At 36.3% G+C, this 17,385-nt stretch overlaps 1 protein-coding gene across 1 annotated transcript; it reads right to left on the reverse strand.

Moving 5' to 3' along the window:
- Positions 1-11,287: 11,287 nt before the first annotated feature.
- LOC107923744 (putative receptor-like protein 8) lies at positions 11,288-12,360 on the reverse strand. The gene is made up of 2 exons (XM_016853910.2): positions 11,922-12,360; positions 11,288-11,685 (listed from the first exon to the last, which is right to left on the reverse strand). The coding sequence occupies exons 1-2, from the start codon at positions 12,343-12,345 to the stop codon at positions 11,510-11,512; spliced, it is 600 nt and encodes a 199-aa protein (XP_016709399.1). The 5' UTR covers positions 12,346-12,360; the 3' UTR covers positions 11,288-11,509.
- Between the last annotated feature and the right edge of the window lie 5,025 nt (positions 12,361-17,385).

Genomic DNA, 17,385 nt, shown 5'->3' on the forward strand with positions numbered 1-17,385 from the left:
TTCAGTTATTTGCTGAGTTAGCCAGTGTGGAGGCAACTAAAGATCCCACTCCATTAGGTGAAGAAGATGGAGTTGAAGCGCCGTGTATGGTGGTTCCGGTATCGTATGTTGATAGTCAATCACCTATACATGGGATAAATATTGATCTTAATGCTGCAGCCGAGACTGATGTGTTTGGTGATGATGTACACTATAGTAGTGATCCTGTTGATTACGAAGTGGATAGTGAGAGTGATCCCGACGCAGACGAGGTCCCGGATGATATTGACGACGAAGGGGTGAATGAGGATGGAAATGTTAATGCGTCTTCAGTCGGAAACCAGATTCATCGTATTGCGATACACAATAATCCTGGGGCACACATGTCTCGGATAGACCCCGATGCGGCACGGGCAGCTGAGTTTCTGGAGTACCCTAAAATACCACATGGTTACCGAATGGGCGTATATTCTGATCCAGATGAGTTGCGCGTGGGCCAGAGATTTGAAAGTAAGGAAGAATGTATGTTTGCAATTAAGCGGTATAGCATGAATATATCAGTAGATTACAAAGTCATCGAGTCTAAACCAACATTATATATTGGAGAGTGTTGGAGGTCGGCAGAAGGCTGCAATTGGCGGGTACGAGCTGCATTTATGCAGAAGTCGCAGATGTGGGAAATACGAACATTTGTGGAGCCCCACACATGCACTTCAACACGTATGACAGAAGATCATCGAAAACTTGACTCCAAAACTATCTGTACATGCATCATGCCAATGGTGAAAGACATGCCGACCATTAAAGTTTCGGTACTGATTGCTGAAATACAAGCACGATTCCAGTATCGAGTATCATACCGGAAGGCATGGATAGCTAAACAGATGGCAATGGAGCAATTGTACGGAGATTTCGATGCATCGTACAATGAATTACAGGGATGGATAGCCGCCATGAGGGAACACGTGCCGGGGACTGTAATTGAGTTGCAGGCACGATCTTATGACGGTCCAAATGACCAACTACAATCGAGAAAAAGAATTTTCCATCGGATGTTCTGGACTTTTGATCAATGTGTGCACGCATTTCCCCACTGCAAACCATTTGTGCAAGTAGATGGAACCTGGCTATATGGAAAATACACACAGATCTTACTTCTTGCGGTTGCTCAAGACGGCAACAGGAACGTACTCTCGATAGCATTTGCCATCGTCGATAAGGAGAACATGGAATCGTGGGAGTTCTTTCTTACCAACCTGCGGAGGTATGTGATTAGCAATGATAATATTTGCATCATTTCCGATAGAGGAAAAGGATTAATTGCAGCTATTAGGCGTTCTGGTGTACCATGGCGATCTGTTTACTGCATCCGGCACATCGCGGCTAACTTCCAGTGAGATTATAAGAATGCAGACTGGAAGAGACAAGTTGTGAGAATGGGTAAAGAATTACCTTATCTTTTAAATATAAGTTTTAATGTTTTAGAGCAATACTGTAACTTAAATTTTTTTAATACATATGCAGCGTACGAGCTAGAGCCACATATTTTTCGCCAAAAAATGGCCCGGCTTGAGAGTGACATGGAGGGTCAAACCAACACATCTTTTCGGCAGTGGCTGGGTACCATGGAGCCGTGGCAATGGGCTCAAAGTTTTGACGAGGGCTTTCGTTATGGTCAAATGACTACAAACTTAGTGGATGGGATCAACGCTGTGTTATTAAAAACACGGCATCTTCCAATTTCATTTGTCTTCTCGGCAACGTTCTTCAGGTTGGCTACCTTGATGCCAAGAATGGGTCACCAACAAGTGAACCAGATGGAGGCGGGCCATGTCTTTGTCGAAGGCATTAGGGATGCAATGATTGTAAACCGTCGAATGGCGAGGTCAATGACAGTAGAAGTATATTCACGACATAATGAAACGTTTCGAGTTACAGAGACCATCGGTCATCGACCCAGTATACCACCTAGCTCCTACGGAGTTGATCTCCGAAATAGACGGTGCGATTGCAGAAGGTTTCAAACACTTCATTTTCCATGTGCACACGTCGTGGCAGCTTGTGCTAAAGTTGGGCTCAATGTAGAACAATTTATCGATGAAGTGTACACCATCGAACGCACGTTGCGTGTATGGGAAAACGAGTTCCCCGTGCTTCCTGACCTATCTACTTGGGAGGTACCTCCAGCGACCTTCGAGCTAGTCCCAGACATAAGGTTGCGTAGAAACCTGAAAGGTCGTCCGCAATCATCCAGAATCCATAACGAAATGGACATTAGGGAGAAATCTGACGGCAATTTGTGTGGCGTATGCAGATTACCCGGTCATAATCAGAGTAAATGCCCTCTTCGAAACTACCATGTTGGACAATCGTCTCAATCGAGTAGAAATTGATATGTACTTCATTACATAAACATGGTTTGAATCACAAAATTGTCTACAATTTGTTGCAGTTATGGAGACATTTTTAAACCATTTTAATTTTATTTAGATAAGAACTATCATTACATAAATATGCGGTTGTTTATTACAAAAACCCCTAAAATTGATGGTTTGATGGTGTGGTTCTAGGGGTATATTTTTGTGGAGCTCGACGCTCACGTTGTGGGCGATTACGATTATCAACATTCTCCTCGACAGTATGTCGGGGTGTGTGAAACATAGATGAATAATCATATGTCTGAAATGCCATCGATGAACTTGATCCGGGAGGAGAGGAGTACGACGGTGGATATTGGCCGGAAGGAGCGGAGTACTGAGGTGGATACGAGGCCACGAAATAGTCATCGCCCCCTAATTCTGGATGATAAGAACTATCCCTAGAATGTGGTTCTGGATCTGGCTTTGGCTCCGGCTCTGGCTCTGGCTCTGGCTCCGGTGCATGATGCAGATCTCGAAGGGGTTGCGTAATTCGTGTCGTATACAAAGGGACTACAATCGACCGCCCACCAAACAGAAATGGTTTCCCTGTCTCACAGTACCACTGCATATACTCTAACGAGGGCTGCAAATTCGGAGCACGATCCATCTGAGGTACCCTCCCGAACCGGTTGTTCCATATCGTAATGTATTCTTCGTGCACTTCTTCCCAATTATCTCCATACCTACCCTTCTTGTTCATCCCATGGATCTCCCCCAATTGTACTGGCAGTGTTGGGATATACTGTATGCAACCGAACTGCCGGAGTACTCGATTGCCATGATACCACTCCACTACGTTAAAATTGATAATGGGTGCGCTAATGCACCATAGGTTTTAGTGGACATGGGCAGATGATGGGATAACTGCCATAATTTCTGGAGTAGAATACGGCATCCAAATGAACTGCACAGTTAATAACGTTGTTATATTAACGCGGGTTGAGTGAGATAAAATAATAAAATTAAGTTTATATTCGAAAAATTTACCCCTCTCCAGCATGATTCTCAATCATTAGACGATATATCGGAACCGTCTATGACTTTCCGATACTCGGATTACTACTCCACCTACGAAAACAAAAATGTTAGAATAATATAATATAGAAAAAGTCAACTAATTATTATAATGAGTAAAAATTCATCACCTATTAACGAGTGGAAATACATATGATTGATGACTAATGGATGCCAAGAATGGCATCCGGTAAAGTGCCCATGACTGCAGCAGTATGAGGCATCCGCCCATGTCAACCGCAGAAGGAGCTGTTGTCCGACAAAGTTCGCGATACAGCATGGCTAAAACTGCAGACCCCCAACTGTTTGAACGAGTGTTATGCAAATTGGATAATAAGGGTAAGTATATCAAGTGGACCTTACTGCCGTTTGCATCCGGCATGAGTACACCCCCTATAAGGTGCATAACGTAAGCTCGAACAGCCTGCATCACCTTCCATTCATTAGCAGTACTTGGCAAATGCTCAAAATTGGCATGTAGCCATGAAAATCTCAAACTGGTAAATTTCCCCTGACTTGGCGAGCGTCCAAGTAATTCATTGCAAAGGGTAGCCAGCCTAGAGATTGAACTTACGCCCGTGACTGCATTCCCGTCTATGGGAAGCCCGAGCTGTACTGCAACATCCTCTAGAGTGACGGTACACTCTCCGCACGGCAGATGAAATGTGTGGGTCTCCGGATGCCATCGCTCGACTAAAGCGGAAATCAAGTCGTATCGCAGTTCAAAAGTCCGAATCAATACCGCTGATCCGAACCCGGCTAACTCTAAGTATGGTATTAGGCGTTCATCTGGCTGAAACCCTACACTATTAACATGGCCCCTCAATGCGCGGTACGGACCCTGACATTATTAAATTAGCAAAATAGTTAATACAATATAATTTAATTCAACAAATAACATGAATATCAAAAACAAATTTTATTACCATCTCATTAATAGTACTTGATATGTGATTATTATTATTAATTAGAGAACCCATTTCCTGCAAATCTGCAATAAAAAAATTGAATCCAGCTAATTTGTTTCAAAAAATCAATAATTACTGTTAAATAAATACAAAATCAAATAAAATTTATTTATATAAAAGTTACATTATATAAAAATTAAATGAGTTAACAACAACTATATGATTAAAAAAGTCAGTTATAATTAAACTTTTAATAAAATGATTTTTAATTTTTTTTATAATTAAACTTTTAATGAAATGATTTTTAATTTTATTATAAACTTTATATGTTAAACTCACCAAATACTAAACTAAACACAACAACTTATAGCTTAATCCTAAATTACTAATAAATTACATTTTAAATAATTACAAACACAAAATATTGTGAATTTTTCCCAAATTACTAACAAATTAATTATAAAATAATTACAATATTCATACAAAAAATTACAATATTACAATATATCCCCACATTACAATATTCATACAAAATTACAATATTACAATATTCATACAAAAAAATTGCAATATTCATACAAAATTATAATATTCCAATATTCATACAACATTACAATATTCATAAAAAAATTGTAATATTCATACAAAATTACAATATTACAATATTCATACAAAAAAAATGCAATATTCATACAAAATTATAATATTACAATATTCATACAAAATTATAATATTACAATATTCATACAAAAAAATATAATATTCATACAAAATTACAAAATTACAATATTCGTACAAAAAAATTGCAATATTCATACAAAACTATAATATTACAGTATTCATACAAAAAATTTATAATATTCATACAAAATTACAATATTCATACAAAAAATTACTAATCCAAAACTATAAATACAAATTTAATTATAAAATAATTACAATATTCATACAACATTACAATATTCATAAAAAAATTATAATATTCATACAAAAAATTTAAAATATTCATACAAAATTCTAATCTAAACTATAAACACTAAATATAGATAATTTATAATTAATAATTAATAAAAAATTCACAATATTTTCTAAAATATATCCTAAAAATTTCACAAACTATAAACCTTTTAAATTATAAACAAAATTATTTATTAAAAAAATACATTACCTTTTTTCTTTCTTTCTTCTTCTTCTTCTCCTTCTCTTCTTCTCCTTTCTCTCTTTTTTTTCTCTACCGTGTGGACTGATTTTGGGACCATTTGCTATTACTTATAGCAAAAATAAAAGCTTATGAAGGGACAATTCACTAGCAGCAGCAGCAGCATGCAGGGGGGGCTGACACCCATTGGCGCCTACTTGAGAGGCGCCACCCGACCCGACCCGTATTTTTGACCCGTATTTTTTTCAAAAAAATATTAAAAAATATAAAATTATATTTTATTAAAATTTTATTATTATTATTTTATTCATTGGCGCCTACCAAATAGGCTCCAATGAAAAAGTAACCCATTTTGGTAATTTTTTTTCTGACATACTATTTTAGTAAATTTTTTTTTCTATCCTAATTAGGTAAAAAACCCCCAAAACTAAGTGGACCAAAAAAAAAATCAAGGACCAAAACAAAATTTCCAAGTTAAAAGACTAAATGCTACTTTACCCCTATAAAAAAATAACTAACTAATAAGCATTGTATATATATTTTAATCAAATTAAGCATGGTATTCAAAAAGAAAACTTACCTCGCATATTGTTGCGCGGAAGCGTGTGAAAGAGTAAAATTATTGTACTGAAAAATCACACTAAGTTCAATTCCCAGGAAAGAGAGGTAGATCACGAAGATCACTTGAATACCAAGTCTTTCCTAGCCAGAATATCCCTCTATCGTAATTTAATAGCACAATAAATCACTACAATCACATTCACAAAATATGAAAAACAAATAATAAAGAACACCTGAATTTTAACGAGGTTCAGCAAATTTTGCCTACGTCCTCGGGCACTACCAAATATATTTCACTCCAAAAATTACAAGTGAAATTTACAAATAGAGAGAGAGAATAATGCCTTAAGTAGAGAATGGCAATTATGGGATGAAGAAAGTAAGCAATGGTTAGGCCTATTTATAGTTGAGGTTCAAGGATCAACTTGCAATGTCCCTATACAATTAGGGACCAAAATTGCAATTATCCCATGCCAACTTTTAACCCAACTTGCCAACCAATATTACTTTCTACTTTCGGTGCCCACCCCATTTGACTTTTCAAACAATGGTGGGTTCCAATAATCTCCACCTTGAAGATTTGATTACGATAATCTTATCTTCACACAATTCTTTCTGCTTTTGACAACAATAGTTGATAGTGCCTTCTTCAACTGTTAAACTTCCAGGATATTAATCAAGTTCAAACAATGTTCGAACGTGGTTGCTGTTACCACCTTGGTCATCATATCTGCGGGATTATCTGCAGTCTTGATCTTCTGAAGACAAATTTTCCCCTCTTCAATAATTTCCCGCACAAAATGGAATCGTACGTCGATATGTTTTGTACGTGCATGATAGACTTGATTCTTTGCTAAATGAATAGCACTTTGACTATCACAATACACGTTAATATGCTCCTGAACCAACCCCAAGGTTTTAGCCATACCTTATAACCAAATAGCCTCCTTTACAGCCTCTGTTACAGCCATGTACTCGGCTTCTGTGGTTGACAATGCAACTGTAGACTGTAGTGTAGACTTTCAACTTATTGGTCCTCCAGCAAGTGTAAACACATAACCGGTGGTTGATCTTCGCTTGTCCAAATCACCGGCATAATCAGAATCAACGTACCCAATAACACCTTTACCAAGTGTATTATCCTGCTTGAACAGTAATCCAACATCCACGGTCTTCTGAATATACCGTAGAATCCATTTCACAGCTTGCCAATGTCCTTTTCCAGGATTATGCATATACCTGCTCACTATACTAACTGCCTGTGAAATGTCGGGTCTTGTACACACCATTGCATACATCAAGCTACCCACTGCATTAGAATACGGAACTTGCAACATGTATTCTCGTTTCGTATTCGTCGAAGGAGATAGTTGTGCAGAAAGCTTGAAATGAGAAGCCAACGGGGTACTTACAGGTTTTGTCTGCTCGTTCATGCCAAACTGCTGTAGTACCTTTTTCAAATACTGCTTCTGAGACAAGCTAACTCTATCATGAGCTCTATCTCTTCATATTTCCATGCCGAGAATCTTTTTAGCTTCTCCTAGATCTTTCATCTCAAACTCGAGATTGAGTTGAGTCTTCAATCTTTCAATCTCAACTTTGCTCTTAGATGCTATTAGCATATCATCAACATATAAGAGCAAGTATATGAAAGTTCCTTCTTGTAGCTTCTGAAAATACACGCAATGATCAAATTTACTTCTTGTGTACCTTTGCCCTTTCATGAACTGATCAAATCGCTTGTACCACTGCCTCGGAGATTGCTTCAATCCATAAAGCGACTTTGTCAGTTTGCAAACCCAATTTTCTTTTCCAGCAACCTTGAATCCATCTGGCTGAGTCATATAGATTTCCTCTTCCAAATCACCGTGTAAAAACGCGGTCTTCTCATCAAGCTGAACTAGTTCAAGATCATATTGCGCAACCAAGGCTAGCAAAATCCGAATAGACGAATGCTTCACAACTGGAGAAAACACTTCATTGTAGTCTATTCCTTCTTTCTAAGCGTAACCCTTTGCTACTAATCTAGCTTTGTATCGAATTTCATTTTTATCAGGAAATCCTTCCTTCTTTGCATATACCCATTTGCATCCAATTGCCTTCTTTCCCTTGGGTAGTGTCACCAACTCCCATGTCTTATTTTTATGAAGAGACTGCATTTCTTCATTCATTGCTTGCTTCCACTTTACACCATCAGGGTTACTTATTACTTCTGTGTAAGTAGAAGGAACATCATCATCTGTAATTGGAAGTGCATAGGCCACTATATCATCAAAGCGAGCAGGCTTACGAATCTCTCTTCTTGGCCTTCTATATGCAATTGAATCTTGTTGCCGTAGAGGTTCTTGGGTAGGAACCTCTTCATCATTTGTCCCTTCAATATTAGCTGGATCATCGTTAACCTTTTCAAGCTCCACCTGCTGCAAAGTACTACTGGTTTTGTCATCCTTTTGTGAATCATTGTACTTCAACATGGTTGATTCATCAAAAGTCACATCTCTACTGAAAACAATCTTCCTTGTATCAGGACACCAGAGACGATATCCTTTTACTCCATCAGTTATACCCAAGAATAATGCTTTTTTTGCTCTTGGGTCTAACTTAGATTCTTTTACATGATAATATGCAGTGGAACCAAATACATGCAAAGAATCATAATCAGTAGCAGATTTACCAGTCCACATCTCCATAGGAGTTTTTCCATTTATTGCAGCTGATGGCAAACGGTTAATTAGATGGCACGCATATGTAACTGCCTCAGCCCAAAATTCTTTGCCCAATCCAGCATTGGACAACATACATCGAACTTTCTCCAGTATAGTTCGATTCATTCGTTCTGCCACCCCATTTTGCTGTGGTGTATCCCGAACAGTGAAGTGTCGCACAATGCCCTCATCTTGGCATACTTGTAGAAATGGATCATTTTTGTACTCAGTACCATTATCTGATCGAAGTCTTTTGACCTTTCGACCAGTCTGAGTCTCCACCATCTTCTTCCATTTCAGAAATGCATCCAAAACTTCACTTTTTCTTTTCATTAGATACACCCATACTTTTCTTGAATAATCATCAACAAAAGTAACAAAATAGTGCATACCTCCCAAAGAAGCTACTTTGGTAGGTCCCCACACATCACTGTGAACGTAGTCCAGAATTCCTTTCGTATTGTGAATTGCTGGACCAAATTTTACCCTCTTCTGCTTGCCCAGAACACAATGTTCACAGAATTCCATTTTGCAAGAATTTGCACCTTTCAATAAGCCTTGCTTCACCAATGTCTGCAAAGCTTTTTCACCAGCATGTCCTAATCGCATATGCCATAATCTGGTAACCTCTGAATCTACATCTTTTGTAGAAACTGTTGATGTTGATCCAATAACTGTACTTCCATTTAAAAAATACAAGTTATTTCTTCTTGTGCCTTTCATCACCGTCAGTTGCCCAGCTACTACTTTTAGTAATCCATCTCTCAAAGTGATTGTGAGCCCTTTAGATTCTAGGGCACCTAATGAGATGAGATTTTTCTTCAGGCTAGGTACGTAGCGAACATCTGTCAAGACTTGGATTGAGCCGTCGTGATTCTTCAATTGGACTGTACCCACTCCCATTGTCTTACAAGCACTATCATTGCCCATAAGAACAATTCCACCTTCTTGCTCTTTAAGACTAGAAAACCAGTCCTTATTAGGACACATATGGTAAGTACATCCTGAATCCAAAATCCACTCATCCGTTTGACATGCCATTGCCATGCCAACCAAGCTAAAGTCTGACTCCTCATCATGCTCCGCTACACATGCATTAGAAATAGCCTTGCCCTTTTGTAGCTTAGGACAATTCTTTTTCCAATGCCCTTTTTCACGGCAAAAGGCACATTCATCTTTGGCGGGTCTCCCTTTGGACTTTCCCCTTCTACCAGATTTGCTGCTGTGTGAACGACCTCTTACTATTAAGACTTCTGCGGTTGTATCTCTGTGATCTCTTTTATCTTTCTTTCGAGTCTCAGATCTATACAACGCACTACAGACTGCATCAAATGTGATCGTGTCCTTCCCATGAAGCAATGTGGTGGTAAGATGATCATATTCATCAGGAAGGGAATTCAACAACAATAATGCCTTGTCTTCATCTTCAAATTTCTCATCCAAATTTAGCAAGTCTGCTAAAATTTTATTGAATGAGTTCACATGGTCATTCATCGACATACCGGGTGCATACGTGAATCGATAAAGTTTCTTTTTCATATAAAGCCTATTTTCAAGACTTTTCGTTAGAAACTTTTCTTCCAGTGTATCCCATAACTTCTTCGCTGATGTCTCCCTCATGACAGAGTACTTCTGCTCTTTGGCCAAACATAGGCGGATTGTACCACACGTCTGTCTATTGATCTTGGCCCAGTCCTTGTCATCCATCTTGTCAGGTTTTTCTTCAAGGGCTATATCTAGCTCTTGCTGACATAAGACATCCAGGATCTCACATTACCACATACCAAAATTATTGGTACCGTCAAATTTCTCTACTTCAAATTTTGCATTTGTCACAGTAGTCCTTGCTGATGACGATGCTGCTGCCATTTTTCTCCTCAATCCCAACTACTGTATACGTGAACAGTACCGTATACGTGAATAGTGCCGTATACGTGAATAGTTCTATATACGTGAATAGTACCGTAAACGGTCGTATTCCCTAAGTACGAACCTGACTCTGGTACCAATTGTTGCGCGGAAGCGTGTGAAAGAGTAAAATTATTGTACTGAAAAATCACACTAAGTTCAATTCCCAGGAAAGAGAGGTAGATCACGAAGATCACTTAAATACCAAGTCTTTCCTAGCTAGAATATCCCTCTATCGTAATTTAATAGCACAATAAATCACTACAATCACATTCACAATATATGCAAAACAAATAATAAAGAACACCAGAATTTTAACGAGGTTCAGCAAATTTTGCCTACGTCCTCGGGCACTACCAAATATATTTCACTCCAAAAATTACAAGTGAAATTTACAAATAGAGAGAGAGAATAATGCCTTAAGTAGAGAATGGCTATTATGGAATGAAGAAAGTAAGCAATGGTTAGGCCTATTTATAGTTGAGGTTCAAGGATCAACTTGCAATGTCCCTATACAATTAGGGACCAAAATTGCAATTACCCCATGCCAACTTTTAACCCAACTTGCCAACCAATATTACTTTCTACTTTCGGTGCCCACCCCATTTGACTTTTCAAACAATGGTGGGTTCCAATACATATCAACAATTCCTTTTAATCCACAATTCTGCAAACGCAATGATTTTAAAGAGGTAAAACTATTTAATTGTTGTAGAATGTTATTTCCTAAATTGTTGAAAGATAAATCCAAACTCTCCAAATTGTTCAGCTTTGATAATATCTTAATACCTGCCAACAATATTACCAAAACTTGATGGAGCTTCTTTAAATTTGGAATGGCTGCTTCATATATAATTAAAGGTTAGCCTTACCGTAAGTAGAATTTGATCCTGTGAATTTATTGTTTGCTAGGTTTAACGAATTGAGTGATGAAAGTCCACTTAAGGATGTCAAAATGCTATTGTTGAAATAGTTTTCACTTAAGTCAAGAATCTCCAACTTGTTCAATCTTGATGAGAACCTTTCAAAACCTACAAAAAATAAGAAAATACAATAACTTAAGATCAGGGGCGATATCAGGGAGACAAGGTCTTGGCTCTTAAAAATGTTAATTTTTCAATTTAATTCTTATAAAAATTATAAATTAATATAATAATAAACTTTATTTTGACTGTGAATACGTAGTCGAGTTTTTTTTTATGGAATACAATATAATGAAAATAAATCAATAATTAAATCTTCATAATAAAGGTGGAAGGTAATAAACCTTGATTGACAATGCAACCGGCTACGGAATTTCCACGTAAAGAAAGATTTTGTAATTCCTCAAAAGGAAGAAACAAAGAGGCGTTGAGATACCAATAGTTCTCCTCCTGACTCCCCATGTAGTTGTACTCAACAATATCAACTAAATCATAGGAGGTTTCTACATATGGAACATCAAGAGAAAGATGAGTGATTCGTCCACTAGTCGGATTGCACACAACCCTTTCCCACTCACAACAATCTGATGAACTTTCTTTTTCCTCCACCGAGTCATCATAATTTAGATATTGAACCCTGTGATCAATGAAATGGAAGAAAGGTTTGAGTTGGAAGAGAGCCAATCTTTCGTCCTCTAAGCAACCATCACACAACCCAGCTCCCAATGATAACACTATAAGCACCATCGTCAACCCTTTCGACTCCATCTCAGCACTTTATGCATTTGTAGCCAATGCTGCAACCCCTTGTGCTTTATATGCTAAAAGAAAAAGGAAGAACTCTTCATGCTTCCAAGAAATTCACTCACAAGGGTCCACTCATCACTTAAATAGGATACTTTTTGTTTTGGGTCCACTCAACTTTATTATTGATATTTTCAATGGAAGCCTCTTATTTCTAACCTGTGATAGAATATTAATATAACTAGTAATAATCTCACTTACGCCGGGGTTTAATAAAATTATTTAATTAATATTAAAAATTGTATAAATAAATTTCTATTTTAAAATTTGTTAAAAATTGTATTGAGTAATATTTTCCTGAATAAATCTGGATTTCTTGCTGCCTTCATTAGACTACATTTTTTACTTAAAAAGTCAATTTACCCGGAAAGAAAAAAGTTTGATTTGGAAAAATGTGTGTAAACATGAAATATAATTCTTAAAATACATAGATACAAAGAAATTGAAATAATTAAATATACTACTATTTGACATATCAAATTATTATTTATTATGCCAGCTGATTGTAGTTTTCCTGTGAATGTTTCGTTTGCAGGTGGGAAATGTAGACTTTTATTCTGATAGATAAAATTATTATTCACAATTGTCAACTAGGAAATGTTGAAATTTAGAATTTAATCTTGATAATTTAATTTAACATAATTTGATCTTTCTAATTTTGTAATGTTATTATTTCAAATAACATTTTGGGAAAAATGTTAAGTCCATTTAGGAAAAATGAATTTAATTCTCAAATTAAGTTATTTGACTAAATTTTTTTATCGTTGACAATTATTTTGAAGACATGGTTGTCAGCTGCTCTTAAGATAAGCATTGTGATGCTGGAAATCCACTTTAACAATGGTTGCTACCATGTTAACAAAAAAAAAATCAAAAACAAACGGGACAAATTCAAGGATAGAATGCATTTGAATTTTGAAATTCAGGTTATATTGATAAAGACAGTACACCCAAATTAAAACTAGATTAAACGACAGCAATGCTGATGTTCTGTTCTATAGGTTCCAGCTTTAGCAAGTCTGTCCCATTTCCGCTTCTCGGCAAGTGCTTAATCTCCCATCTCTATTAGCTGAACCAGACACATGATACCACAAAATCTTTTACGTTCATGGGAGCTTTCGTCGGATCCTTTAGCCAATCAATTATCACCAAACTACAGTCACATTCAACAATTAGTTTAAAATCTTGATACCATCTAGATGCAAAAATACGACTAAGGCTTCTTTGTCTGCGAGGACCACAGCCAAAACCGGGTCAAGAATCTCTCCACAGACTTGGTGGGTGGCCTAGTTTCATGGAAGAAACCCCTCCTACTTCCAAGAAACTCGTTCATAAGGGTTCACTCATTGCTTACATGGTTTACTTTTTTCCGACTTTGTTATTGATATTTTCCATGGAAGCTTCTTATTTCGCTTTAAAAACAATCTAATAGTAATTATTATTAATTAATTAGTTTTAAATTAATTTTTATTAAGATGACAAATGTATATAGAATATAGTGATATATATATAATAAAATAAGATATACTTATGAAATTAAATAATTTCAGCAGTAATTGCATTCATTTCAATATACACAGCATCACCAATTCTTTGGTTCAGTTTATGCCATATTCAACGATGGTACCTTCGAAAACGATAACTCCCCCGTAGACTTGGACCAGCACAAGAGAATCTTAAAAACAGTGAAACTTCTAAAGAGCAAAACGAGATTCAAATCAACCCTTGTCTATGGATTGGATGACTAACTCGGGTCAAGCACCATTTTATTGACCTTAGGTCAGTATGAATTCAAATTAAATAATAAATTATTTAAATATTAATATAAAAGTAATTTTTATTATATTATAATATGTGAGTGATAAAATAAGGTCATCAAGTCACGTAAGGCTGCCCCAACTTTAGGATTAGGATTACGCATCAATTTTCATCCATATTCTATAAATAAATATACTTGTAAGTACATTATTTGAAAAAATATTTAAATTATTCTTAAAAAAATACGTAAATGTAGAAATCATTTTAAATTTGAATAAAAAATTCATAATTTGTAAAAAAAAATCATAAAAGCTTATAATATTTTTTTCCCCTTCATTCGAACTGATCTTTTGTAAATACAACAAGAACAACATTCAACAGTTCAAATTTACAATGTCCTATAATGTAACATTTTCTATAATTGATAACCGACATTTGATATCAAATCTAATGCTCACCACTAAGCTTTAAACATGTTTCCACGATTTATACCTGCTATCGCCAAGGTTGAAGCCATTTCATTTCCTTTCTTTTCTTCCATCGAAAATACAACACTACCTACCTTCTCAATTTTCCTCTCAATATCTACAAATGTTGATTGTAGTGACCATGGTCTCATCAACTTGTTTACACACTAGTTGAACACCACTTTAGAACCAATTTCTACAAACAGTGAGTCATTTATCTTCCATTCTAAAGATATAAATACTTCCAATGCTAAAAGCACCACTCCTACCTCTGTCGAATCAACATCATTTGCTGCAATAGGACTTGAAAATAGAGCTCTTGCAACACCCTCTGTATCTCTCAAAATACCTCCACAACCTGCACTATCCTCATTTGCTATCCCACATATACATCCTACTCACCATAGCTATACTATTGTTTGATAGGTGCATTTGCTTTTGTCGTATTTATAATTAGTTTAGTGACCATCATCACCTGTTCAGACAAATCCACCAGGAGCTCTCCTGCATCAATAAATCATCGTAGACAAACCTTATCCACAACAATGCCCTCATCTTTGATTGAAAAATCAAATTTTCCATGGTCATAATCTTTCTTTCAAAGAGAAGTCCATTTCTTGCTAACCATCCAGCAGGCTTCCGAACTGATATCAACCATAAGCTTTTCCAAATTCCAACCAATTTCATATTATAACACAATGAATAGAATTCAGCAAATCCTTCTACCGTCTCCCATTCAGCCTCCCACCAATTGAAAATTTTATACCAGAATCCTTCAATAAATTTGCATTTGAAGAAAAAATGGTCTGCTCTCTCCGGAACCCTTTCACACCATGGGCAACCGACCGAGATGTTTTGAAGTTTCACCCCTCTTTTGAGAAGAAATTCCTTTGTAGGAATTCTATCAATAGTGAGCATCCAAAGAAAGCTTTGCACTCTCGGTGGTACCTTTAATTTCCATATTTTGTCAAAAGCAAAATTTATATCATCCCCTCCATCTGTTATCAATAATTCAAAACACTTCCTTACATTAAATTCCCCATTACTATCGTGTACCCAACAAAGTTGATCCTCCACCCCAGGAACTAACTTCGTGCTACTCACTCTATCCTCCAATCTACGAAGCATCTCCTCCTCTCTTTCTAGTAAGGACCTTGTAAAGAGTTCGCTCCATTTTATTCTGCTAAATCCATTATTTCTCGAGTAATCTGCTACAGTATCTCCCTTTTGGTCTTATGTCAGTATGAATTCATATTAAATAATAAATTATTTAAATATTAATATAAAAGTAATTTTTATTATATTATAAAATGAGAATGATAAAATAAGGTCATCAAGTTAGGTAAGGCTGCCCCAACTTCAGGATTAGGATTAAGCATCAATTTTCATCTACATTTCAACTTAACCTATAATTAAATATACTTGTAAGTACATCATTTGAAAAAATACGTAGATTATTCTTTAAAAAGAAAAAGAAAAAAAAACGTAAATGTAGACATAATTTTAAATTTGAATGAAAAAATCATAATTTGTAAAAAATCATATGTTAGGATCGTCCCGAATAAGCAACGAACAAGTAAAAATAGTAGAAGAAATTGAGAAGATGAACACACAAATTTAACGTGGAAAAACCCCTCAAAAGAATATAAAAAACCACGGGCAAAGATAATTTTACTATAATGGCAAAAGAATGAAGAGTACAAAAAGATGGAGATAAAAACTAAACCCCGAAAACCCGAAAAACAAAGAACCCTCAAACGTAAACACAAAATTCTCTGAATGTGTTATGAGTTCTAATCTAATGGGTGTCTCTTAATTCTAAGATTGTAAAGGAGCCTATTTATAGGCTAAATTAGTAAGTCAAATAAACTATACTAATAAATGCTAAATATATTATACTAATAAATACTAAATCTTCTAGAAAGAAAATATATTTTTGTTTAACTTGACTTGCAAGCAATCTCTTAGAATTTGGGTCACACAATTCTAACAATCTCCACCTTGACACGAATTCTTTCAATGCCATCTTTGCCAAAACCCGCCACGGGCCTATCTTGAACTATGCAGGGAATTAACTGAGTCGAATCTATGCTTAGAAGCTGGAAGACTTCTAGCCTTCGACTTGTGCACTGCCAAATCAAAACTAACCCGGGTCTGATTTTCACGAATACAGTGCCCTAACTTTTCAAAACCTGCATCCAAAAGAGAACCTCTCTTCAACGAAACGGTCATACCTTTTTCCCTCCTATGACCAAGTTGCCTCCGCTTCAAATGAGTTGACTTTGACTCCGTAATGGACGAGGGACGTCTGATTTCACCGGTCACTGTAGAACCTTCCAGAATATAAAGACTGCTGGTTCTTTTACCTTTTAACAAAACGAGAGCTCCACGAGATACTTTAATGTCGCTCGACTCGATGTTGATTCTGCATCCTTTCAAGTCTAAAATACTCAAGGAGATGAGATTCTTTCGTAAATCAGGTACATACCTGACATCTGAGAGTGTCCTAATCGTCCCATCGTGTATCCTAATTTTAACAGTACCAATACCGATTATTTTACTATATGAATCGTTTCCCATGTGCACAACTCCACCTTCAACTGAACTGTATGTGGAGAACCATTCTCTATTAGGACACATGTGGAAAGAACATTCTGAATGTAGGATCCACTCAGACGTAAGCTTGGAATTATCGCTCGTTGACACTAACAAGAAATCATCATCGCCTTCATCGACCAAATTAGCACCAGCTACATCTTCCTCGTTACTCTCAGCAGCT

This window comes from Gossypium hirsutum, chromosome D06 (assembly GCF_007990345.1).
Source record: "Gossypium hirsutum isolate 1008001.06 chromosome D06, Gossypium_hirsutum_v2.1, whole genome shotgun sequence".
Lineage (NCBI taxonomy): Eukaryota > Viridiplantae > Streptophyta > Magnoliopsida > Malvales > Malvaceae > Gossypium > Gossypium hirsutum.

Excerpts from the sequence above, each read along its gene's own strand:
- LOC107923744 (XM_016853910.2), bottom strand. The coding sequence starts at position 12,345 with ATGGAGTCGAAAGGGTTGACGATGGTGCTTATAGTGTTATCATTGGGA. Across the intron at positions 11,686-11,921 it reads CGGTTGCATTGTCAATCAAG|GTTTTGAAAGGTTCTCATCA; the intron begins GTTTATTACCTT and ends TATTTTTTGTAG.